Source organism: Microtus pennsylvanicus, chromosome 20 (genome assembly GCF_037038515.1).
Source record: "Microtus pennsylvanicus isolate mMicPen1 chromosome 20, mMicPen1.hap1, whole genome shotgun sequence".
Lineage (NCBI taxonomy): Eukaryota > Metazoa > Chordata > Mammalia > Rodentia > Cricetidae > Microtus > Microtus pennsylvanicus.
Genome location: NC_134598.1, coordinates 9860522 through 9886844, shown reverse-complemented (window position 1 = coordinate 9886844; position 26323 = coordinate 9860522). Strand labels below are relative to the sequence as shown.

At 43.1% G+C, this 26323-nt stretch overlaps 2 protein-coding genes across 2 annotated transcripts in view; both read right to left on the bottom strand.

Annotated features, from left to right (window-relative positions):
* Positions 1-9440: 9440 nt before the first annotated feature.
* The window catches only part of LOC142838650 (retinol dehydrogenase 16-like), a 33878-nt gene continuing 16995 nt past the window's right edge, over positions 9441-26323 (bottom strand). The window contains exon 5 of the transcript XR_012908606.1: positions 9441-9623. The gene's annotated coding sequence lies outside the window, so the exon portion shown is untranslated. The remainder of the gene's footprint in view (positions 9624-26323) is intronic.
* LOC142838651 (retinol dehydrogenase 16-like) lies at positions 9642-17841 on the bottom strand. Its single transcript, XM_075954201.1, has 4 exons — positions 17462-17841; positions 15076-15334; positions 10352-10515; positions 9642-9907 (listed from the first exon to the last, which is right to left on the bottom strand). Exons 1-4 carry the CDS (start codon positions 17772-17774, stop codon positions 9690-9692), a joined length of 954 nt encoding a protein of 317 aa, XP_075810316.1. The 5' UTR covers positions 17775-17841; the 3' UTR covers positions 9642-9689.

Below are 26323 nucleotides of genomic sequence, written 5' to 3'. Positions count from 1 at the left end.
TACCAATGCCCACTACAGTCAAGTCTCTGGTGCAGCTTGGGCCTCTGCATCACGCAGTTCACTTCCACAAATGCAGGCTTTGTGAACACACTTAGGTTTTGTGGCTGATCATCACATAGACTTAGGTCACATTCACAAGGAAATGGGGCTCTGAGTCAGGTGTCCTCCTCAGGGTCCTCAGCTAGAATCTCTCTTCAGGAAACAAAGTTGCTCTCCTTGTCTCTAGAACTGCAGGGGACAGGCTGAGCTGGTGTCTTCCTTTACAGCACCTGACAGGGAAAAAGCGGTGGCCAACTACAAACAGGAAGGCTGACCTCACAGGAAAACAAGGTGATGGCGCTTGAGACCCCAGATACCTAAGTCCCAGCATGACTGGGGGAGGAAATGATTTTTACCTCAACAGGACCCTCTCCTGGCTGCACGGATTCAGGCACACATGGGCACAGCCACCTTGAGTTGTAACCTCTGTGGCTGCCCCCCCCTTTTTAGTTATTTACAGGACCCCATAGAGATATTGCGTCTCCTAGACAGCGGGAAACAATTTTAAGAGAACAAAGACCCCTCTTACCACAGATTTTGTTTTCTCAAGGTAATGGATAATTGTCATCTTTTAGGAATTGTTTATAAGTCATATTATGGTTGAGGGTGGAACAATCAATTTAGACTCAGGATTCTCATTTGGAATAGAAAAAAATGTAATAAATAGGATAGGTTAATAAGGAAGATTAGTGTGATTATGTATAAACTATTTTAGCAACTATTAGTTTTAGGCGATTTATATTGGGAAAGATTCTTGTATATTGATACATGAGTAAAGTTATTTTTTATTCCTGTCTAATATAATTTGAATATTGATACAAATAAAAATTCTATTTCTCATATTGTGTATGTTCCTACTTCTGTCTACAGTATTATTGTACACAAATGTGAAACTATTTTTGTTATACTATATGTATCTTTCTAACGCTGCTTAAGATATTTTGCACATTGATACAAGTTAAGAATATTTTTGACATTGCACTATATATTTCTACCACTGACTAGACATTTTATACATTCTTACAACTTTGAGATCATTGTGATTATGCTGTGTACATGTTTGAAGATTATTTTCATACTGTGAAACTTTATTTAAGCTATATAGGTTATTAATAAATACAGGATAATAGCCACCCATGTTAGCCATACTTATGTTAGGTACGTTCTCTAGACGCACAGTGATATATCCTTAAAGATAGGTTATTGGTGTAGGAGGTCCTTCTTTTATGTGTTGCTTTCATTCATTGAATAAAGAAACTACCTTGGCCTTTTGATAGGGCAGAACTCAGGTAGGCAGAGTAGACAGAACTGAATGCTGGGAAGAAGGGCAGAGTGGCAGAATGTCATGGATCTCCTGCCTGGGACAGACACTGATAAAATCTTGCCGGTAAACCACAGTTATGTGGCTATATACAGATTAATGGAAATGGGTTAAATTAAGATGAAAGAATTAGCCAATAAGAAGTTACAGCTAATGGGCCAGGCAGTGTGTAAATGAATACAGTTTCTGTGTAATTATTTTGGGTGCAAGCTAACCGGGCAGATGGGATGAAAAGCAGGCACTCTCTTCTCTTACAGTTAATGGTACAGGACAATTCTATATTCTGTCAATTATATTTTAAGTAAATGCTGATTGGCCGGTAGCCAGGCAGGAAGTATAGGCAGGAAAACCAGACAGGAAGTAGAGGTGGGGCAATGAGAACAGGAGTATTCTGGGAAGAAGGAAGCTCTTTTCCCAGTCCTGTCTCAACCACATAAGAAGCAGGATGTAACCTACCCTGCTGAAAAAGGTACCGAGCCATGTGCTAACATAAATAAGAATAATGGGCTATATAACTTATAAGAGCTAATACGAAGCCTGAGCTAATGGGCTAATCAGTTTATAACTTATGGAGACTTCTGTGTGATTTTCTTTGGGGCTTACCAGTTGTGGGAACTGGGCAGGATAGAAACCCCAAATAGCAGGCCCACATTCTACAGGTTATTTTCAAACACTTTAAAGACCTATACAACATGGCATTGAAATGTTGTCTTAATTTAGAATTCTTAATTTAGAATTGACTGAGACACAACTGCTCCTGACAACACCAATCTACTTCCAAGGGTATGATGGGCACCAAAGACACTCCATATAGAGCTTGTTTTCTTCTTGGCAAAACTGGCATATTGGGCAAAGGACCTTACCTCAACTCCTGACAGTAAGCATGCTGTCCCATCTGGACAAGCAAGATACATGGAGAAATGACTGTTGAACCTTGCCAAGACAGGGTAGATGGTCTTTCGAATTTTCCTGCTTCTGAAATGATCTGATAGATATTCTAGGCCTCTAGACAAAGTTGATCGCCCCAACATTGCAGAGAGACTTTGGGTTACTGTCCAGGTAGCCAACTGTTTCTATCATTTCTTACATCTTTTGGAAGTTGCCTGGTGCACTTCCTGTTTACTTGTGTAATATTATTTTCCCTCTCAGTTCATTGGTAGAGTTGCAGATTAAATACTTACAGTTACAATCCTCTCATAGCTTAGCTAAGAGCATAACAGGTATGAGATTCAGATTCTTCAGGATAGGACAGCTATCTGAGTAATCTCTGTGTTTTGCCATTCACATATGATCTGGACATTTAGTATGTATTTTTTCCTTGACATTTCTTATTGGTTTATTTTATTGTATGTTGTTGCCCTTTCTTTCTCCTAGAAATGATTTGATAATTGTTCTTATTGTATATAGTATTGTATTAGGTTTAGAACCTTCTTCTTTAGACAAAGCCCCCTTTGTATATGGGTATTCCTATACCCATGACCTTGGGCTATATGGATCAATAAAGGAGGTGTTTCATGTCTGTCTATGTGACCTCTTAAAAGAAAACTGGGGGTGGCTGCTTGCCCTCTTGTGTGGTGATTAGAAGTCAAACTGCTGGCTCCATTCACATCCAGTGAAAATGGAAGACCACAGCAGCTATTTACCTTGGGCGTTCTGGAGGGGATGCTGAAAAATCACTGGTGCCCTTGAAATGGGCCCTTGAGGAGTCGCCTGTAGTGCATTTCCTTCTAATTACACTTTGCTCAGTATCATCATCACGTACTTGAGCCCATTCCCATGTATGCTGCTTTGAACATAATTGGTCCCCATAATCTCACAACAAAACACAATTAATAAAAACTCAGGGAGAGAAATTGGGGTTCAACCTAAAGAATCAAAAAGCAAAGCAGTCAGCCACTGGTTCTTACCTCGAACTCAGTCTGAAAATAGTGGTCCTGCCACCAGGAAATGAAGAATAAGATTGTGTTTGAGAGCTGTATCCTCCTGTTTTATAATCCTCTCTAGGGCTGGGCTTAAAGGTAAGCACCACTGGGATTAAAGGCATGCACCACCCTGTTGCTATGACAACTAGTGTGGCTATTGGGATTAAAGGTGTGTGTTACCATTGCCTGTTCTATAAGGTCAGTCAGAGTGGCTGTTTTACTTTCCCAAGCACCAGGCAAGATTTATTTATTAAAATACAATTGAAATGCTTCTATATCACAGGAGTGATACTATTAGGACTTGTTAATTTGTTGGAGTTGTTGAAGGAGTTATGTCACTACTGGGGTGGAGTTTGTATTTTCCTCTGCTCATATGTACACATGTCTGTACACATGTCTGTACACTTGTATGCATAGAGAGCTGTAAATCCATCAGACTTCATATTTACACTTGCCTTCCTTTATATCCTGGTCAATCTGTCCCTTTACTGCTCTGATGCTGGAACCAACACTCATTGTGAGTCTGATGAAGAATTGCTTGAAGTATTACATGCTAGACTATTATCATGAGTAATAGTATTTAAATGTATTAGTTGAATATAATATGATATAATATAATCAATGCATGGTGGTATGCACTCTCCAGTACTGGTTAAATGTGAGCAAAACCAAGCAACTGCTGCTCCCTGGAGGTTCTAGCCCGAGACAGCTGCCTTCAGACCTCCTACAGAGCCTAGACAGCCTCTTCCCCTTCGCTGTTATAATAAACAAGCCGAGGCTGCAGCTTACAGTGGAGCAGCTGAGGGTCCATCAGAGCACACACGAGCCACTGATGCCAGCTTTTCAGTCCATGTGTCTGTGTGTCTGTTTTTTCTTCATTCCCTCACTGCCCCTCAAAGGTCCTGTGGGTGTCAGACCTAAGAGATGTGCTAAAGCAAGGCTAGAGATTGAGAAGGTCATGATGTACCTGGGGGACATAGTGAGATCCTGTCTCAAAATAGAAAATTAACTAGAGATGTAAATAAGGAGTTTAGCCATAGGGACAGGTGGTAGATTAGAGGACCAAAACTGTCTTCCCAGCTCTACAATTAGGTAATTCACAAGAGCCTGTAAGTGCAGGCCCAGGGAAATCAATCATCTGGACTCTATGGGTATTCCTACTCATATGCAATAGAGACACACATGCAGACAGACAAATAAAAATTTCTTAATTAAAATGAGTAAAGTGGATGATGATGATACATGAAAGATCATTTCTATTTTTACCAAATGTAAAAAAAAACATTTGTAAACAACATTTGGGGATATGGGCATAGTTATTCTCCAAACTTCTTTTTGCTGTTCATTGGGTAAAGTAATTTTTTGAGGGGTATTCAAGGTGACCTTTTAGGGGGTCTTGGTCCATCAAACCACATTAGCTTGGAATGAATACACAGGTTTTTCATCCTCTGTGGAACAAAAGAAGAACCTCTTTTCTAAAGCAATGAATCCCTAGATCCATATTTTGAAATCAAGATACCTTTAAAGTATATATGTTGGTTTAGCTTCGTAATCCCCAGAATCAATTGTCTTTCTGCAGTAAAAAAAATTCAAAGAAACCACATAGTATACACAATCCAGACTCTCTGTGCATATTTATCTTTAGGTGGCTTGTTTTTTTCTCTATTACCCTTTAATAGTAATTTTATTATCTTTATTCCTTTAATCTATGACTGTCTATACTCTGTCTTCTTAAAGACTTTGCTTTAAAAAAACATTTACTTCTTTTTATAACTGCCTGTATTATTCATTTTCTTCTCTATCCCAAGCCTATGTACATTAATCCAACACTGTGACCCATACTTTTCCATCTGTATTTGTCTTTATTGCATATCTGTAATTTGTTGGAGGAAGGCCACTTGTTTGTTTCCTGGCCTACCCAGTGAGACAGTGTGCCTGTTCTAATGGGAGCTCATCAAATCCAGCTGGACCAGGACTGAATGAAAATGTGATCAAACCAGACTCTGTGAATGTGGCTGACAATGGGGGCTGACTGAGAAGCCATTGATAAAGGCACTGGGGCTTGTTTCTACTGCAGGTACTGGCTTTTTGGGACCCTAGTCTATTTGGATGCAAAGCTTCCTAGGCCTGGATGGAGGGGGGAGGGCCTTGGACTTCCCACAGGGCAGGGTTCCCTGACCTCTCTTAAGGAGGGAGGGAGAGGGAGGAGGGGGAGTGGGGAGCAGGAGTGGAATGGGAAGAGGGGAGGAAGTGCAAATTTTTGAATGAAAAAAATAATTTTTTTTTAAAAAAAGGGGAAAAGGTACAGGACAATTCTGTACTCTGTTAATTTTTTTTTATAAATGCTGATTGACTAGTAGCCAGTCAGGAAGTATAGGTGGGACAACCAGATAGGAATAGAGGCGGGAAAATGAGAACAGGAGAATTCTGGGAAGAGGGAAGCTCTTTCTGCAGTCCTGTCCAGACACCAAAGAAGCAGGATGTGACCTGCCCCGCTGAAAAAGGTACTGAGCCGTGTGGCTAACATAGATAAGAATAATGGGTTAATATAAGTTATAAGAGTTAATAAGAAGCTTTAGATAATGGGCCAATCAGTTTATCATTAATATAGACCTCTGTGTAATTTCTTGGGGCTTACCCGCTGTGGGAACTGGGCAGGACAGAAACCCCAATGAGCAGCCCCTCATGTTACAACAGCATCCAGAGGGGAGTCTCACATCACATGTGGACTGACTGAGCAGTTTCCCCTAAGAGTCCCACATCAGTGTTCCAATCAGGATCTGTTAGACTTAGGATGGAGGACTGTACAGTAAAGTAGAGGATTTCATGTCACACAAGGTCTGGGTAAGGACAGAGAGCAGAAGGAATAGAGATGAGGAGAAAAGCCAGTTTCATGGCTCTGAGAGCTTCCAAAGCCTTTCATTTATCCATTCTCTAAAGCACCAGTCATGCCCTAAGAGTAGGAAGCCTTTACACAAAGCTCAAGGAAGGACAGAAGCCATTGATAAAGAGGAGAACGGTGGGTACAGTACAGCTCTACCCTAAGGCTAAGCCGTGGCTGTCAGCAGAATTGTGACCTGGAGCTGGGCCACCCTTCCTTCAAGTGGGTGACTGCCTTGGTTCTAGCTCTGTTCCTGCTTCTGCCCTGCCCCTGTGTGCTGGTTTGCTTTTGTCCATGTGACAAAGTGAAGAGTCACCTGGAGACAGGGAATCTCACTTGAGGGGTGGCCTCCCTCAGATTGCCTGTGAGCTTGTCTGTAGGTATTTTTCTTGCCTTGAAATGCATGAGATGGGCCAGCTCACTGTGACTATGCCAGGCAGCTCTTCGTTAGCCATTGATAGTAATACACATTCACAGCGACTGTTCCACACCAGGGTACTCTAGTGGGTGTTACTCTCTGTGTGACTTGACCAGAGAGAGGTTAGAGGTGGTGAATCTTGTCTACCAAAGTGACCTCTTCAAAGGAAAGAGGGGGGCGGCTGAACTCTCTCTTTTTTTCCTGCTCCCCTTCTCCCTCTCTCCCTCCCTCAGTGGTGGTCGGAGCTCAGACTGCTGTTTCCATTCATGCCCAGACATAATGTAAGATCTTGGCAGCTATTTACCTAGTTGTGTATCTGTGAGTGTATTCTAATAAATTCTTGATATCCCTTTCAAGGGGCTCTTGTATGGTGTGGAACAATGCTCTGTATTCTTACAACTATGTTTTAAATAAATGCTAATTGGCCAGTAGCTAAGCAGGAAGTATAGGCAGGACAAACAGACAGGAAGTAGAGGTGGGGCAATGAGAACAGGAGAGTGATGGGAAGAGAAAAGCCCATTCCTCCACAGTCCTGGCCCAGACACAGAAGAAGCAAGATGTGACTGCCTCACTGAAAAAGGTACTGATCCATGTGGCTAACACAGATAAGAATTGTGGACTAATATAAGTTATAAGAGTTAATAAGAAGCCTGAGCTAATGGACCAATCAGTTTATAACTAATGTAGAACTTTGTGTGATTTGCTTGGGACTTAACAGCTGCGGGGACCGGGTGGGAAAGAAACCTAGTCAGCATTTGTGGATTGTCCTACATTTAGTGCCCAACTGAACCCCATGGCCTGCTGCTAACGTGCATGGCATCAGCTTCCCACGCCTTGCCAAGACACCCTGCTAGAATCCCGAGAGGCAGGATCCCCTTGAAATTCAGCTGCCCCCTCCTGTGTTCCGCTGCCTGTGAGGGGGACCTTCATGGGTGCCTTAGCCTGTAGGCACCCATGAGCTGCTTAGTTCCTGCTCCCATCTTGGCCATTCCCAGGCTCCTGGCACACCTGGCCAGTATGGACAGCCGCTCCTCAGCCAGCACGCGTGCTCTGCATTCTGGCACGACGCCAGCCATTCTGCTCTGCTCCATTTAAGCAACAGAGCTCACAAAGGCCAGCAGCTAGCTGCAAGCAGCTGAATGCCCTTCAGTAGCTGGAGCTCCTAATTTGGAATGCTGCCTGCAGCAGATTGGACTGCAGCTTTGCGTTCCTTTCCACGTGCTCACAGCCCATGGCTGCCCCCACAGCTCTGAGCAGGGTGGCTGCTACGTTCTGCCTGCCTACCACCGACTGGTGGCCCCTCGGCACCTCCTGCACTTGCACGCTGCTCCTTTTCTTTTCCCTCTAACCACAATCTGTTCAGTGTATTTTCTTCCAGTCCTGCTTAGAATTTACAGGAGGCTCGACTTCGGAACCCAAAGCCAGAGCAGAGGTACAGCAGCCCAGGACCTGCTTTGGCGTTACACCTCCGGCACCTGCTGGCCAAACCCTGTCATTACATTACAAAATCACCCTTGAAACCAGCTATCCATACCTGCCTGCTTAATAAGAGCCTAGGACATCTAGGATCATCGCCCAAGGATTTATCTGAAGTAAATGATTGGATGTCTTTACACTTTACATATATATTAAAGTGTAAAGATATATATATATAATAGATAGATGGAAAGATAGATGAACAATTTGCTATTTACATTTTGTAAAATTCTGTGCCAATAGTGGATAATATTATTATTCAGAAATTTAAAAAACCTTTTATTTTCTACTATGGATGGAATTTTAGAAGAGATTCATGATTAGCTTCCTTGCAATCTATAGTCTGTAAAGCTGAGAAATGCTATTGTATTTTTTCTAAAATGTGATTTGTGTGTGAAGGTGTTTGTGAATATACACATTTATGTTCACACGTATGTAGAGGGAGCTGTAAATCCAGCAGACTTCATAGTCCCACTTGCCTTCCACTCACAGCGATCCTCCTGGCTCAGCTTTGCAGAATGCTAACATTGCAGGAGTGACCCACTATGCCCTGGTCTTGCTCTCCCTACAGGGAGAACCTGGGCTTGTCTGAATGAACCACACAGGAGCATTTGGAGTCTCTGAGCTCCTTCACATCCTGGTCGTCCTGTCTCTTCACTGCTCTGATTCTGGAACCAACACTCATTGTGAGTCTGATGAGGAATTGCTTGAAGTATTACATGCTAGACTATTATCATGAGTAATAGTATTTAAATGTATTGGTTGAATATAATATGATATGATATAATATAATATAATCAATGCATGGTGGCATGCACTCTCCAGTACTGGTTAAATGTGAGCAAAACCAAGCAACTGCTGCTCCCTGGAGGTTCTAGCCCGAGACAGCTGCCTTCAGACCTCCTACAGAGCCTAGACAGCCTCTTCCCCTTTGCTGTTATAATAAACAAGCCAAGGCTGCAGCTTACAGTGGAGCAGCTGAGGCTCCATCAGAGCACACACGAGCCACTGATGCCAGCTTTTCAGTCCATGTCTGTGTGTCTGTTCTTTCTTCATTCCCTCGCTGCCCCTCAAAGGTCCCCTGGGTGTCAGACCTAAGAGATGTGCCAAAGTGAGAAGGTCATAATGTACCTGGGGGACATAGTGAGATCCTGTCTCAAAATAGAAAATTAACTAGAGATGTAAATAAGGAGTTTAGCCATAAGGACAGGTGGTAGACTAGAGGACCAAAACTGTGTTCCCAGCTCTACAATTAGGTAATTCACAAGAGCCTGTAAGTGCAGGCCCAGGGAAATCAATCATCTGGACTCTATGGGTATTCCTACTCACATGCAATATAAACACACATGCAGACAGGCAAGAAAATTTTTTAAAGTTAAACTGAGTAAAATGGATGATAACGATACAAGAACGATCACTTTGTGTTTTTACCAAAATTGGATTCATTGCATAGACATAGCAGTTTCTCCTGTGGCTCGATGTTCTCCATGGTCATACCAAAGGAAAAGAAGTCAGGCACCTGTGGATGTTCCTCCCAATGACGAGTTTGTCCCGAGCCCAGCATCTTCTTCTGTGGACCCTCTCCCTCACACTGCACTCTTATACCCCCAACTATGGAAACAGATGCAGGTTTCACAGAGCTTTGTCAGGCTTCAGAGAGGCCCTGTAGAAGATGGCATCGGCAAGAAAGGTGGGCAGGTAGCTCACAGGGATGAAGAAGAGCTTGGCATCCCAACCAGCTGAATATCGGGTCCGGGGGTGACGGGAAGTCAGCGCATGCTCCATGCAGTCCGTCACCAAGGAGAGGTCCTCTTTGCACTTTTGGTCCAGTGACTTTAGCCCTGTCATATCTGTGCAGAAGGAAAAAGTATTCAGGGGGTGATTACCTCTACCACGCATATTCTCGACCAACATGGAGGAAAGCCTCACTAGAGCCCAAGCCTCCCATGTCAGAAGCCATGCCCAAGCCTAGCCTGTCCCACATCATCCAGAGGACACAGCCCGGCTTCAAGGAGCAATCATGCACATGCTCCACCTGGGTCTCAGTTCATGGAAAGTGCTGTCCAACCCTGCTCCCATTGGTGACTTCACTCTCGGCTGAAGAGGATGAGAGGTTCAGCTGGAACAGAGCCCCACACTCTGAAGGTCAAGAATGCTTTCATGGAAGGTACCCACCTACCCCATGGGTCTAAATGCCCTTATTTTGAAGAGAAAGATCCTGTGGTTACTTCTGGTAAAATGAATAGGAGCCTAGGATTTAGACTAGTTCGATTGGTCCCCCATAGATCACATACAGGATGCTAGAAACTTCTGGCCATAGATCTCTTTGACTTCTGAGCTGGCCCGGTCCCACAGCATCTTAGCACTACACAAATGCCGGTCACTATTGGAAACACCAGTTCGGAAGAAGCCAGGCTCTACAATAGCCACCTTCACGCCAAAATAGGAGAGCTCCCTCCTGCAAGATAGAGAGACATCAAGGACTTCAGAGGACTTTCTGTGAAGTCACTCAGAATCAGACTACAGTCACATGACAATGTGAGCCTGTGGTGAGAAGAGGCCACAAGCTTCAGACAGGCGTTGTCTAGCAGATGGGGATGAAACTCATGGTGAGGGCAATGCCTCTGCACTTTAAATGTCATCCTAAGTATTTGGATCATGAAGCTCACCTGCCTAAAACCAGGCACTCTGTTCTATGACAGCATGTGTGAGCTCTCTCCGTGTAGGGCTGACGAAAAGATCACCATCCTTGCCCAGGTCACCTCCATCTCACCCCTAAGTCTCAGTCTGCCCTCATCGGTCCCAGGACGCTCCCAGGACATCTCCCCCTTGCTTCCCGTAGGGGTCTTCAGAGAGCAAGCCCTTGCCTGCCACTTCCTCCCATCCACAGCCTCCATGTTCCCTGCAGCCATGGACCTACCCCGAATGGCTCCCCTCTTGCCATACCTTTGATGTGCTGTACATAACTGTCTAGCACCCTACGGCTCTCCTCAGGTCTACTTCAGCCCACCTGGTGACCATCCTCCTCCATATCTCACGTCCTTTCCCCAAGGAGAATCCACCTACAATCAGGTTCCAGGTTTCCATGTTCAACCTTCACTCTGCTGCTGCCCAGTCCTGCTAGGGGACCCTGACGACAAAGAGATGACAACCATGGCCGACACAGCTGACTGGGCCATGGCCACTACTAGGGAAGGAACCACATCATTTGTGTCTCCTCTGTTAGTTGCCATAGTCTTCAGGTCAGGTCAGGTTCAAAACATTTCTGGTCTCTGGAATGTGTTGATTGTGGATTCTACAGTGGCCTGATACCTGTCTGTAGATACAATGAAATGTACAGCCGTCATGTGGGATGTCCTTCTGTATATGTGTTGCTTTTATTAGTTGATGAATAAAGCTTTTTCTGTCAATGACAGGAGGGAAATCTGAATATATATATATATATATATATATATATATATATATATATATAGAGAGAGAGAGAGAGAGAGAGAGAGAGAATAGATGGAGTCAAGGAGATGCCATGTAGCTGCTGAAGGAGAAAGATGCCACTGGAAATTACCAGTGGTTCATAATCTCGTGATGATGCACGGATTAATAGAAACTAGCTAATTTAAAATGTAAGAGCTATCTGGGAATACATCTAAGCTATCGATCTAACAGTGTTTTAATTAATATAGTTTCTGTGTGATTAGTCATGTCAGGGCAGTCGGGAAATGAAGGAGCAGTCTCCAATCACATAATGACACCACATAAAACCTGAGAGAGGTTTGGAAGGAATTCTAGACACAAAAGAACAGCCTTAAGCACAGATTCTTAGTAGCAGTATTTTCTCAGGTGGGCTGTGTTTGCTAGAGGCAAACAGAGATGTGGTTTCTTTAAGAGAAGGCTTCCTAACTCAACAGTAGCCTCAAAAACTGTGTGGCTCCTTTAAGAGCTGACTTTCTGGCTCATGCTGGCTGCTTAAATGGCTCTGTTTTTTTTTTCAGAAGGTCTTGTAATGGAGCATTTAAATGGTGTTTGTGAGTAGAGTGCTACAAGTTGCTTCATGGTGACACAGACCCTCTGTTTCCCTGGAGGTGGGGGTTAAGCATTACTCACAGAACTGGTGGTGAACACACCTCTGCCATTTTGGACTGGGCAGAGACAAAAGGCAAAGCAGCCTTCGTTCTAATCATGTCCCCTTAACATTGTTTTTGTTAAAAGGGGGCACTCCTGCTCAGAAAATGTTTACAGATACTCAATAAAGACAAATTCTAATAGAAATAAACCTCCAAATGCATCATAGTGTATTCTAAAAAAATGTACATAGGCTTCTGAAAGAGAAAAAAAAGAGTATAGACAGTTATAAAAGGAAATAAATGGTTTTAAAAATAAAACAAATCCTTAAAGAGACAGTAAAAGTAAAAGAGTACAGACAGTTATAGATTAAAGGAGTGAAGAAAAATAAGTCAGGTAAAGATGGAATATACACAGAGAGCCTGGGTTATGTATATTATTGTGTTCTTTGAATTGTTAGACCGCAGGGAGACATTTGATTCTGGAGGATGCTAAGTTAAACCAACATAAAGGTATCTTGACTTCAAAATTTGGATCTCAAGATGTTACTTTGAAAAAGAGGTTCTGCATTTGTTTCCACAGAGGATTAGAACCTATAGATTCTTTCCAGGCTAATGTGGTTTGATGGAACAAGACCCCCTGAAAGGTCTCGGTGAACCCTAAAAATACTTCACCCATCAAAGAGCAGGAAGCAGTTTGGAGAAAATAATGCTCAAATTTCCAAAATTATGGTTTATAAATGTTGGTTATCATTTAAAGGGTGTTGATTATAAAAGTTTAATGGTCACAGCAAATATCTTACCAAAAAAAAACAAGGATAGATATAAGATATAGATATGAATACTTTGCATTGGTATGGATCTTGGTTTATTGCTATAGATTTAAGGTCGATTTTGTTATATGTACATTTCTACTCTTGTTTAAGGCATTATGTTTATGCAGCTCATTTAAAAATGTAATGTATAATTAAAAATTATGGACATTAATGTATAATTAAAAATTATAGTCATTTGTAATAGTCAAACTTGTAGTCATATTAGGTTTTCTAGATATACAGAGATATATTTCAGGTAGATAGATACTCTTCAACACTTCAAAGACCAACAGAAAATAGCATTTAAAATGTTTTAAGAACTTAGACTTTTCTCAACAATGAGACATGTCTGATTCTGGCAGAACTAATTACTTCAGAGAGGTTGATGGGCATTGAAGAAGCTAGTTATGGAATTTGCCTTCAATGTGACAAAGCTAGCCATTTGGGCAAGAAAGTGCTCTTGCCTGGACTGCTTGATGGTATGCTATATGAATTGGACCCACAGAAAAATGACTGCTGAAGTTGCCTATAGAAAGTGAGACAGTCCTTCAGGATTCCTGTTTCATGAAAGAGTCTGCCAGACATTTTTAGGACACAGAATAAAGTAACTGACCAACTGCCAATAGAAGCAAAACAGTATTTCAAATTTCCTGACTGACTGGAAAGTCTGCCACATATTATGGGCCTGTAGACTAAAGATTGATGCCCAATGCTACAGAAGAGCTTTAGGTGACAGTTCAGGCAGCAAGATATTTCTGTCACCTATCGAACTTTGAAAGTTGCTTACAATACACTTCCTGTTTCCTTAGGTAATATATATATATATCCTTCTGGGGTCTTCGACTGAGTGGAAGAATAGAGAGTTATAATTATTGTTTTTCTTCATTATGATAAAAGATAAAATAGATATAAAATTTTTTAATCACAAATATTGGATTGATGATGTAGTATTTTTCTTAATTTGCTAAATGTAAATAGGTTAAGTATTTTAACTATAGTTCTGCTTGATGACTGTTTTGTTATATGTAATTTTACTATGTTAAAGTTAAAACCTTCCTTTTTAATTAGACAGAAAATAGGAGATGATGTGTTGTGTAGGAGGGTCTTCTTTCTATGTGTTGCTTTCATTGGTTGAATAAAGAAAACTGCTTTGGGTTTTGATAGGGAAGCCCTTAGATGGGCGTGGTAGACAGAACAGAATTCTGGGAGGAAGAAGACAATGTGGCAGACGCCATGGCTCTCCTCTCCAAGACGGCACTGGTTAGACTCATGCCGGTAAGTCACAGTCAAGTGGCGATGCACATTAATGGAGATGGGTTAAATGAATATGTAAGAATTAGCCAAGAAGAGGCTAGATATAAGGGGTGAGGTAGTGTTTAAATGAATACAGTTTCCATGTAATTATTTTGGGTGTAAACTACCAGGCAGCTGGGAGCCAGGTGGGATGCAGCCCGCTGCCCTCTTCACTACAACAGATGTGGGATTTCCTTCTGTAAATGTGTTGCTTATATTGATTGATGAATAAGGTTGCTTCAGCTAATGGCTAAGCAGAGTAAAGCCAAATGGTAAGCATGAACAGAGATATATAGAGAGAATAGGCAGAGTCAAGGAGATGTCATGTAGCTGCTGAAGAGACAAATACTGGAACCTTACTAGTAGGCTACAGCCTTGTGGAGATACACAGATTAATAAAAAGGGGTTAATTTAAGATATAAGAGTTATCCAGGAATATGTTAGAGCCATAGGCCAAACAGTGTTGTAATTAATATAGTTTCTGTGTGATTATTTAGGGCTGGGTGACTGGGACATGAACAAGCAGTCTTCATTTATAAAGCCCAACTAAAAAACATGTTCAGCATCATAGAGCTCAGGGGTCTGTAATCTTGACTTGCAGGACCAATTCTATGTCAATAATGTCCCACAGTGCCCTCCCTCCTCCGACAGGACAAGATGAACTGAACTCAGCTCTCAGTCCTGCCCTCTACTGGAGACACAGAAATGTGCTTCCCAGTGACTGATTCAGCGAGGATGAGTTGAAAGGGCCCCAAACTAGAGTTTGCCATCTCCATGATGGCCTCACAATGGCCTTGATAGAATAAAATCCCAGTCAAAGCTTCCCTCAGGGACCCACATCCCTGTCAATACCTGAGGGAGTCCGAGAAGGCCTCTACACCATACTTGGAGATGCTGTAACCACCACCAAAGAAAGATACTCGACCCATGATGCTGGAGACGTTGACCACACGTCCCCTGGCCTTCCTCACTAAGGGCAGCATGCTCAGAGTCACCTCGATCACGCCCAACAGGTTCACATCCAGTATCTTGGCAAAATCCTCTTTGTTCATCCACTCATTGGGCCCCGAGGGGATGGAGATGCCAGCATTGTTGACCAGGCCCCAAAGTCCTGGGTACAGAGGAATAGAGAGAGTCACAAGCACAGGTATAGTTATGGATGAAATGCACAGTCCACAAGATAAGACAGCTTAGACATGTGTTTCCTGGAGACTAGAACACATGAAGAGCAGCATGGTGTCATCAGGGCTGGGGAACCATCCCTGAGGCTGTAAGCTCACAGCATGGATACCATCCTCTAGGTCTCCATGACCCAGGTCTCTGCCTGAGAAGCAAGAAGCAGTCATTTCTCACTCACTGATTTTACAGATGTTGGAGACATAGTGTGCCTGCGTTTATTGGAGATCATGAAACTATGTTTATATTTTACATATTATTCCCATTCTTGAAGATATTTTATTCTTTTAATTGCGGTGTTAGTTTGAACAAGAATGTGAGCCTTAGGTCCATAGATTTGAAAGCTTGGTCATTGTGGAATAGCACTGCTTGAGAGGAATTAGGAGGTGTGGCCTTGTAGGAGTGACTGTGGCCTGGTTGGAGGAAGTGTGTCACTGGGATGAATTATGGGACTTCTAAAGCCCAAGCCTGAAACAAATCTCTCTCTTCCTTCTGTCTGGATGAATGGATGTGTAACTGATTTAGATGTAGGATTCTCAGCTCCTTCTCCTGAATCATGATTGCTGTGTGCCACCAAGCTTCTTGCCCTTCTGATAATGGACTAAACCTTTGAAACTCTAAGCCAGTCGTAAAAAAATGTCTTCCTTTCTAAGTGTTACCATCGTCACTGGGCAGTGCTAGGACAGTATGGCTTTAATCCCAGCACTCAGGAAGGAGCGGCAGGTGGATCTCTGTGAGTTCAAGGTCAGCCTGGTCTATAAAGTCACTTCCAGAATAACTAGGGCTGTTACATGGAGAAACCTGTCATGGAAAAAATAATTACCATGGTCATGATATCCCTCTTCATAAATAGAATAGTAAGACACACTGCACAATACTGTCTTTGTCTTTCAAATGGCAAAGGAAGACAGTGATAAGGAAGTTTAGGGAGAGAGGAACAGAGGAAAATACAACACAGAAAAATAGTAAGGAGAAAACCAACATCTGGGTGAAAGAGTTTCAGAAACAAACAAATGTGATTGGGGAGGTTTTGGAAAACAGTGTTATGTTCAGGGCTCGGATGAAGCTGGGCCTTGAAGGGTCCAGCATCAATATTGAGGAGCTCTCCTCAGATGCTTGCAAAACCCAGGGAGAGGATAAGGGAGGTGATAATGCTTGCTGATCGCCAACAGCACTGAGCCTGCACTCTCAACTTCATAATACGGTGCTCTGCAGGCTACCCTTCCTCATCCCTTCTGGTCTTTCGGTCCTGGATATTCAAGTAACTAGTCAGAAAGGCTTACAGCTGAAGACAACATCTCCACTGTCAGTATCTATGCAGAGTGTGTTGGAGACTGCTTGGCTCAAAATAAACACGACATTTGCTGATTTCAAAACTTGCTCCTTGGCTCAAAAGCAGAGGGGAACAAGTCTTTCCCCTCTGAAGGCAGGGAAGGAAGGAGGGAGGGAGGGAGGGAGGGAGGGAGGGAGGGAGGGAGGGAGGGAGGGAGGGAGAGAGAGAGGGAGAGGGAGAGAGAGAGAGAGAGAGAGAGAGAGAGAGAGAGAGAGAGAGAGAGAGAGAGAGAAAAGAGAGAGCCCTTCCTAGGTTTTCTTTCCTAAGTCATCCTCCAGTGTGAGTGTGCACTTAATCATGGCAGTGACTTTGGCTTCCCACAAGGAATCCCAGGTGGAAGAGGAGACCAGGTTCCTGTACTGATAGAGGAGATGCAACTGTCACAGGACCAGCCAGCTTCATATAGAGCCAGGGACCAGCCCTCCTCTCTCTCACTCTCTCTAATGTGGCACTCAGCAGCCAAGAGTCCAGTCTTCCTCCACACAGTGGCAGAAGAGGACAGACGGGAGTGGGGACATGAGATCACACAGGGCACCAGCTGACCAAGAGTAGAGAGCTTGAAGGACTGGGTGTAGGAGTAAGGGGAAGAGCTGACGTGCTGGGGAGGGCCGGAGTCTGCAGCCCCCTCAATTCCACCCCCACCCACATTGGGAATCTATGTGGGCAAAGCAGACATTCCCTTCATGCCGCCAACAAACCAGCAGACACAGACAAGGATCTACATGGTACCTCTGTTCCCCACACGCTCCTTCACCCACTGAGTGGCTGCCACAATACTCTCTGTCTTGGTGACGTCAAGGATCACTGTCTCCAGCCTGTCTGATGTCTTGTTCCTCAGCTCCTCGGCTCCCTTCTCCGTCAGACATGCAGCCAGCACCCTCATGCCTCTCCTGTCCAGCTGTCTTGCCAGCAGGTTCCCAAAACCCGAGTCACAGCCCGTGATGAAGACATGCTTGTCTTGGAGATGGCTCACCACCTGCCTCTCCCTGATCAAGCGCAGGAGGGTCCACAGGCCCACTAGAGCCACCAGGTAGAGCCACATGGCTTTCAAAGGACAGGGACAGACAGTCTGGGACAGAGTGAACCTGGCTTCTATTCACAGAGAACAAAGTAGGCACGCAGGACTCAGGAGACACAGAGGAAGGCAGGCTTCTAGCAGGAAGTCCACAGTTTGTTCTTTGCTGACTGCCTGTCTTGGCATTTATTCACGCCTCACTTCTCTGATCTTTCACCTCTTTATTCGTGTGAAATATAACGACCTTTGACATTCCCTAACTTGCTGCCAAGGAAACCACCACTGACTACTCAGTAACACACCTCCTTTCTCTTATGATCTTTGCATCTGCTACTCATATGGGAATATGTACACATTTCTGTAAATGGAGACTGCCCTTTCATTTTCAGCCACCCTGACCTGAATAATCACACCAGAACTGTATTGATTACAACACTGTTTGACCAATGGTTCAGGCATATTCCTAGCTAGCTCTTACATCTTAAATTACCCTATTTCTATTAATCTATGTATCCCCACGAGGCTGTAGCTTATTGGCAAGGTTCTGGCATCTTCCTCTTTCAACAGCAATATGGCATGGGCATGACATTGCTTGCTCTCTCCCTCTTTTCAGTTGAGTTTTCCCACCTACTTATATCCTGCCCTGCCATAGGCCAAAACAGCTTATTTATTAACCAATGGTAATAAAACATATTCATCGCATGCAGGGAAGAATCCCATATCACATTTCCTTACCAATGCCCACTACAGTCAAGTCTCTGGTGCAGCTTGGGCCTCTGCATCACGCAGTTCACGTCCACAAATGCAGGCTTTGTGAACACACTTAGGTTTTGTGGCTGATCATCACATAGACTTAGGTCACATTCACAAGGAAATGGGGCTCTGAGCTCAGGTGTCCTCCTCAGGGTCCTCAGCTAGAATCTCTCTTCAGGAAACAAAGTTGCTCTCCTTGTCTCTAGAACTGCAGGGGACAGGCTGAGCTGGTGTCTTCCTTTACAGCACCTGACAGGGAAAAAGCGGGGGCCAACTACAAACAGGAAGGCTGACCTCACAGGAAAACAAGGTGATGGCGCTTGAGACCCCAGATACCTAAGTCCCAGCATGACTGGGTGAGGAAATGATTTTTCCTCCAAAGGCCCCTCTGCTTGTTGCACAGATTCAAGCACAGCCATCTTGAGTCGTAACCTCCATGACTGCCCCTGACTGACCAGAGACAGGATCTCTTGCTTAATTTCCCAGCAAGCCATACTCAGACCCTCTAGAGTAGTGTGTGAGTTTGCATCTGGTTCCTGGCTCTAGAGATGTGCCCAACTGACTCTCTGGTTCCAGATAAAATAAACCAGGCATATTCCACCAAAGTTGAAGTCAGGTGTCCCTTTCCTTAGAATTTCAAAACGTTCTGGCTCAATCTGTAAAGACTCAAACTGGCCTTTTGCTCTGAAGGAACTGCTTCTCTTCCAAGTCCTCCAACACAGAGTCTTCTCTGAGCTACTTCATCTGTATGCCTTTCTCTGTTAGGACCACAGCACTCATGTCTGGTCCTTAAACACTGGTCTCAACTATCCCTGGAAATCAACTCTGCATGCCCATCACATTGCTCTCTAGTCTCCAATCCTGGAACATCCCTGTCTGGTCAGCATCTTCGTTAGAGTTTCTACTCTTGGAATAACATAAAACGACAACCAGAACCATGAGGAGGAAGAAATTTGTTGTGGTATACACCCCCATGATACAGTTCATCACTGCGGAGGTCAGGGCAGGAGCTCATGCAGAGAACACGGAGGAATGCTGCTTACTGGCTTGGTTTCTAACAATACCCTGGATCACCAGACCTGGCCCAATCCACCCTGAGCTGAGCACTCCCACATTCCCACCAATCAGGCTTTCTCATAGCCTGATCTAGTGGGGGCAACTCAACTGAGGTTCCCTCTTCCTAAATGGCTCAGGCTTGTATCAAGCACACATAACTAGCCAGCACAGTCATGTGCACATAGTCCAGACCCTTCAGTCACCAGAGCCTCTAAAAACAGTGCAACCTCAGGGGACTAAACACCACCAAGTCAGTAGCTTTTCCTGAGACCAGCTAAGAACAGAAGGCTTGAAAGTTACAGACAATAGGAGTGTTAGTCATGTAAGTATCACAAGAGTGTTGAAGAAAAGCCACTTGTTTGTTTCCCAGCTTCCCAGCAGCTCAGAGCCCAAATAGTCACATAGAAACTGTATTAAATCACTGCTTGGCCCATTAGCTCTAGCTTCTTATTGGCTAACTCTTATACATTAATTTAATCCATTTCTGTTAATCTGTGTATCACCATTTGGCTGTGGCTTACCAGCTAAAGTTCCAGCGTCTGTCTCTGGCAGGGCTACATGGCTTCTCCTTGACTCTAGCTCTTGTCTCCCAGCATTCAGTGTAGTTTTCCCCGCCTACCTCTGTTCTGCCCTGCCATAGGTCCAAAACAGTTTCTTTATTAACCAGTGGTATTCACAGCATACATAGGGGAGTCCCACATCACCTCCCTTTTTCTATTTAAATAAAAAGGAAGCTTTTAATTTTGACATGGTAAAATTACACATACTAAACAGGTATTAAACAAGAATGACAATCACGATATTTATATCTATCTTTTATCATAACTAAGGAAAACTAAGTATAACTATAAATTCTTCAACTCCATCAATGACTCTAGAAGGGTATAATATTACCTAAGTAACCAATAAGTTCATCATAAGCAACTTCCAAAACTCTAGAACTGACAGAAACATCTCACTACCTGGACAGTCATCCAAAGTTCTCCTGTATTATTGGGACATCCATACTCAGCCTCCAGGCCCATAGTATCCAGAAGATTTTTCCATGAAGCAGGAAATTTCAAAGACAGTTCCACCTATATTGGCAGTGTGTCAGTCACTTTCTGTGTCCTGCAGAATGTCTAGCAGACTCTTTCATAAGCAGGAACCCTGAAAGATGGTTTCACTTTTAGGCAAGTTCAGCAGGCATCTCTCTGTGGGTCCTGCATATCCAGTTCACACAACATACCAAAAAACAGTATAGGCAAGAACAGTTTCTTGCCCAACTGGCTAGCAAACTTCATAAGGAGTCTCTTTGATGCCCATTTTCCTCTTGAAGCAATTGGTGCTGCCAGGAGCAGATGTGTCTCATTATCATGAAAAGTTCTAAGTTCAGAAAACATTTTAAATGGCATATTCTATAGTCTTTGAAAGATTTCAAGAATATCTATCTATCTGAAATACATCTTTATACATATAGAAAACCTAACTATCATGACTACAGCTTGACTATTATAGATGACTATCTATTAACCTATAATTTTTAATTATACATTACTTTTTTAAATGAGCTAGACAAATATAATACCTTAATCAGGATCAGAAATATACATATAACAAAATTGACCATAAATTTATATCAATAAAGCAAGATCCATACCAATGCAAATATCTATATCATTTCCCTCTTTAAATGTAAAAAAAATTATAAACAATATTTAGAGATATGAGCATAGTTATTCTCCAAACTGCTTTCTGCTGTTTATTGGGTAAAGTAATTTTTTGAGGGGTGTTCAAAGTGACCTTTTAGTGGGTCTTGGTCCATCAAACCACATTAGCTTGGAATGAATCCACAGGTTTTCATCCTCTGTGGAAACAAAAGAAGAACCTCTTTTCTAAAGCAATGAATCCCTAGATCCATATTTTGAAAACAAGATACCTTTAAAGTATATATGTTGGTTTATCTTAGTAATCCCCAGAATCAATTGTCTCTTTACAGTCAAAAAAATTCAAAGAAACCACAATAGTATACATAATCCAGACTCTCTGTGCATATTTCATCTTTATGTGGCTTGTTTTTGCTCTATTACCTTTTGATAGTAATTTTATTATCTTTATTCCTTTAATCTATGACTGTCTATACTCTGTCTTCTTAAAGACTTAAAAAAGACATTTACTTCTTTTTATAATTGTCTGTATTCATTTTCTTCTCTCTCCCAAGAATTAATCCAACACTGCAACCCATACTTTTCCATCTGTATTTGTCTTTATTGCATATCTGTAATTTTTTTTTTGGTTTTTCGACACAGGGTTTCTTTGTGGCTTTGGAGCCTGTCCTGGAACTAGCTCTGTAGACCAGGCTGGTCTCAAACTCACAGAGATCCACCTGCCTCTGCCTCCCGAGTGCTGGGATTAAAGGCATGCGCCACCATCGCCCGGCGCATATCTGTAATTTGTTGGAGGAAGGCCACTTGTTTGTTTCCTGGCTGCCCAGCAGCTCAGACCCAAAATAATCACACAGAAACTGTATTAATTAAATCACTGCTTGGCCCATTAGCTCTAGCTTCTTATTGACTAGCTCCTACATACTAATTTAACCCCTTTCTATTAATCTGTGCATCATCGCATGGCTGTGGCTTACCAGCTAAAGTTCCAGTATCTGTCTCTGGCAGGGCTACATGGCTTCTCCTTGACTTTGCCTCCTTTCTCCCAGCATTCAGTATAGTTTTCCCTGCCTACCTCTGTTCTGCCCTGCTATAGGTCCAAAGCAGCTTCTTTATTCATTAATGATAATCACAGCATGGTACAGGACAATTCTGTTTTCTGTTAATTATGTTTTAAATAAATGCTGATTGGCCAGTAGCCAGGCAGGAAGGATAGACAGGACAACCAGACAGGATGTACAAGCAGGGAAAAGAGATCAGGAGAATTCTGGGAATAGGGAAGATTTTTCTCCAGTCCTGTCCAGACACCAAAGAAGCAGGATGTGACCTATCCCACTGAAAAAGGTACTGAGACATGTGACTAACATAGATAAGAATAATGGGTTAATATAAGTTTTTTTAAAAAATATTTATTTATTTATTATGTATACAATATTCTGTCTGTGTATATGCCTGCAGGCAAGAAGAGGGCACCAGACCTCATTACAGATGGTTGTGAGCCACCATGTGGTTGCTGGGAATTGAACTCAGGACCTTTGGAAGAGCAGGCAATGCTCTTAACCTCTGAGCCATCTCTCCAGCCCTGGGTTAATATAAGTTATAAGTTAATAAGGAGCCTGAGCAAATGGGCCAATCAGTTTATCATTAATATAGACCTCTGTGTAATTTCTTTGGGGCTTACCAGCTGTAGGAACTGGCAGAACAGAAACCCCAAGAAGCAGGCCCTCATGTTACAGAATGGTGCCCACGTGGATAACTGCATCCACATAAAGCCTCAGTGATCTTGGGAAGTAATTCTAGACAGAGAAGAATAGAGTAAAGCATGGCTTATTGGTAGCAGCAGTTTCTCAGGTCTGCTCTGTTTGCTAGAGGCAAATGCATCTCATTTAAGAGAGGCTTCCTGAATCAGCTTTAGCTGCAAAACCTTGCAGCACTTTTAAGAGGTCCTGCCACGAAACACTTAATTGGTGTTGCTAAAAAGCTGACTGCATGCCTTCTGGTGGTGTCAGGAACTATGAAATGCCATAGAGTTGTGGCAATAAACATGGCTCCAGCCAGTACCCCCACCATGAACCTGGAATTTCAGAAAGCTAAGGAATGGGCTGGATCCAGCCATCAAAGCCATGGCTTTAATTCATCTCCATATTGCTTAGCAAATTAAAGACTCATGTGGTCATAAAAAGAGAGAGATATACAGTAAAGAGAGATTTCAAGACAAAAAAACCCTCTAAATGGTTTATAGTGTGTTAAAAATATATGCAAGCTAAAGGTTAAAGTCCTTAAAATAAAAAAGGAAAAAAAGAGTAGTTGGTTTTGGTGGCATACACTTTTAATCCCAACACTTGGGAGACAGAGGCAGGCAGACCTCTGTGAGTTCAAGGTGTGGTGGCACACACCTTTAATCCCAATGCCTGGGAGGCAGAGGCAGACAGATCTCTGTGAGTTCAAGGCATGGTATCATACACCTTTAATTGCTGGCACTTGGGAAGCAGAGGCAGGTGGATCTCTTTGAGTTAAAAGACAGCCTGGTCTACAGAGGGAGTTCCAGGACAGCCAAAGATATACAGAGAACATGTCTCAAAAAGTAAACATAAAAATAAAAGAAATAGAGGTTAAAGTAAAGCCACATAAAGATGAAAAATACACAGAGAATCTGGATACTGTATGTTATTATGCTCTCTTTGAATTGTTTGAATGCTGAGGAAGGAGAAACAGCTGCTAAAAGATATTTGCTTTAAAATGCTGCTGAATTAATCCAAGATAGGTATTTTGAAAATACCTTAACTTCAAAATTGAAGTCAAAAGGTATGTTACTTTGGAGAAGAGATTTTGCTTTTGTTTCCACAGGAAATGAGAGGCTGTAGATTCATTCTGAGCTAAGAAAAATCAGGTTTGATCAAGGAAGACCAACTGAGAAATCTCCGGTAGGAACAGATGGCCTGGATGTCTGAGTTCAATATCCAGAACAGATTCAAGACTGCTGCCTGAGATGATCAAAACTCACAGAATACTCTAGTCAGGATTTGATTAAAATTCAAAAATTTTTTAGGTCCCCATAAGCTTATCAGTGCCCCCAACCAGCAGAAAGTAGCCTGGGATACCAGGCTCACATTCCCAAATAATGAACTATGGATATTTTTCTTTGTTTAAAAAAAAGAGAGAGGAATCTAGGTTGTTTCCAGGTTCTGGCTATTATAAAATAGCTGCTATGCCCCTCAATGTTAGAATGGATAAAGAAAGTGTGGAATATATACACATTAGAGTACTTCTCAGAGGTAAAAAATAATGACATTTTGAATTTTGCATGCAAATGGATGGAAATAGAAAACAGTATCCTGAGTGAGATAACCCAGACCCAAAAAGATGAATATGGAATGTACTCATTCATTAGTGGACCCTAGCCATAAACAAAGGACATTAAGCCTAGAGAAGCCAAATAACAATGTGAACCCAAAGAAAAACATATATAGATCCTCCTGGAAATTGGAAGCAAACAAGATTGCCAGGCAAAAGTTGGGAGCATGGGGGTGGGGGTAGGGGTGGGGTTAGGTTGGAGGAAGGGGAGAGGGGGAGAGAGAAGAGAAAAAGGAAAGACTGGAGAGAGCTTGGGGGAGTGGGAGTGTGGAGATGGAGGAAGGGCGGATATAGGAGCAGGGAAGAAGATATCTACATTAAGGGCCATTTTAGGGTTGGCAAGAGACTTGGCTCTAGAGAGGATCCCATGTGTCCACGGGGATGTCCCCAGCTAGGTCCTTGGGCAGCAGAGCAGAGGGTGCCTGAACTGTCCTTGCCCCACTATCACCTGATGATTATCTCAAATATCACCATAGAATCTTTGTCCGCGACAGATGGAGACAGAGACAGACACCCTCATCAGAGCAACGGACTGAGCTCCCAAGGTCCAGTTGAAGAGCAGAAAGACAGAGAAGATTAGCAAGGAAGTCAGGACCGCAAGGAGTTGGTCCAACCACTGAGACAGTGTGCCTGTTCTAATGGGAGCTCATCAAATCCAGCTGGACCGAAACTGATTGAAAATGTGATCAAACCAGACTCTGTGAATGTGGCTGACAATGGGGGCTGACTGAGAAGCCATTGATAAAGGCACTAGGCTTGTTTCTACTGCAGGTACTGGCTTTTTGGGACCCTAGTCTATTTGGATGCAAAGCTTCCTAGGCTTGGATGGAGGGGGGAGGGCCTTAGACTTCCCACAGGGCAGAGTTTGCCATTGATAGTAATACACATTCACAGCGACTGTTCCACACCAGGGTACTCTAGTGGGTGTTACTCTCTGTGTGACTTGACCAGATAGAGGTTAGAGGTGGTGAATCTTTTCTACCGAAGTGACCTCTTCAAAGGAAAGAGGGGGGCGGCTGAACTCTCTCTTTTTTTCCTGCTCCCCTTCTCCCTCTCTCCCTCCCTCAGTGGTGGTCGGAGCTCAGACTGCTGTTTCATGCCCAGACATAATGTAAGATCTTGGCAGCTATTTACCTAGTTGTGTATCTGTGAGTGTATTCTAATAAATTCTTGATATCCCTTTCAAGGGGCTCTTGTATGGTGTGGGACAATGCTCTGTATTCTTACAACTATGTTTTAAATAAATGCTAATTGGCCAGTAGCTAAGCAGGAAGTATAGGTGGGACAAACAGACAGGAAGTAGAGGTGGGGCAATGAGAACAGGAGAGTGGTGGGAAGAGAAAAGCCCATTCCTCCACAGTCCTGGCCCAGACACAGAAGAAGCAAGATGTGACTGCCTCACTGAAAAAGGTACTGATCCATGTGGCTAACACAGATAAGAATTGTGGACTAATATAAGTTAAAAGAGTTAATAAGAAGCCTGAGCTAATGGACCAATCAGTTTATAACTAATGTAGAACTTTGTGTGATCTGCTTGGGACTTAACAGCTGGGGGAACTGGGCAGGAAAGAAACCTCAGTCAGCACTTGTGGATTGTCCTACATTTAGTGCCCAACTGAACCCCATGGCCTGCTGCTAACGTGCATGGCATCAGCTTCCCACGCCTTGCCAAGACACCCTGCTAGAATCCCGAGAGGCAGGATCCCCTTGAAATTCAGCTGCCCCCTCCTGTGTTCCGCTGCCTGTGAGGGGGAACCAGAGCCTTAGCCT

Bases quoted from the DNA above. Each gene is read 5' to 3' on its own strand.
- LOC142838651 (XM_075954201.1), bottom strand. From the start codon at position 17,774: ATGTGGCTCTACCTGGTGGCTCTAGTGGGCCTGTGGACCCTCCTGCGC. The intron at 15,335-17,461 runs GTACCATGTAGA...CTCTGTACCCAG, and splicing joins GGAGCGTGTGGGGAACAGAG to GACTTTGGGGCCTGGTCAAC. The intron at 9,908-10,351 runs GTATGTGATCTA...CCTTCTGCACAG, and splicing joins CCAGAAGTTTCTAGCATCCT to ATATGACAGGGCTAAAGTCA.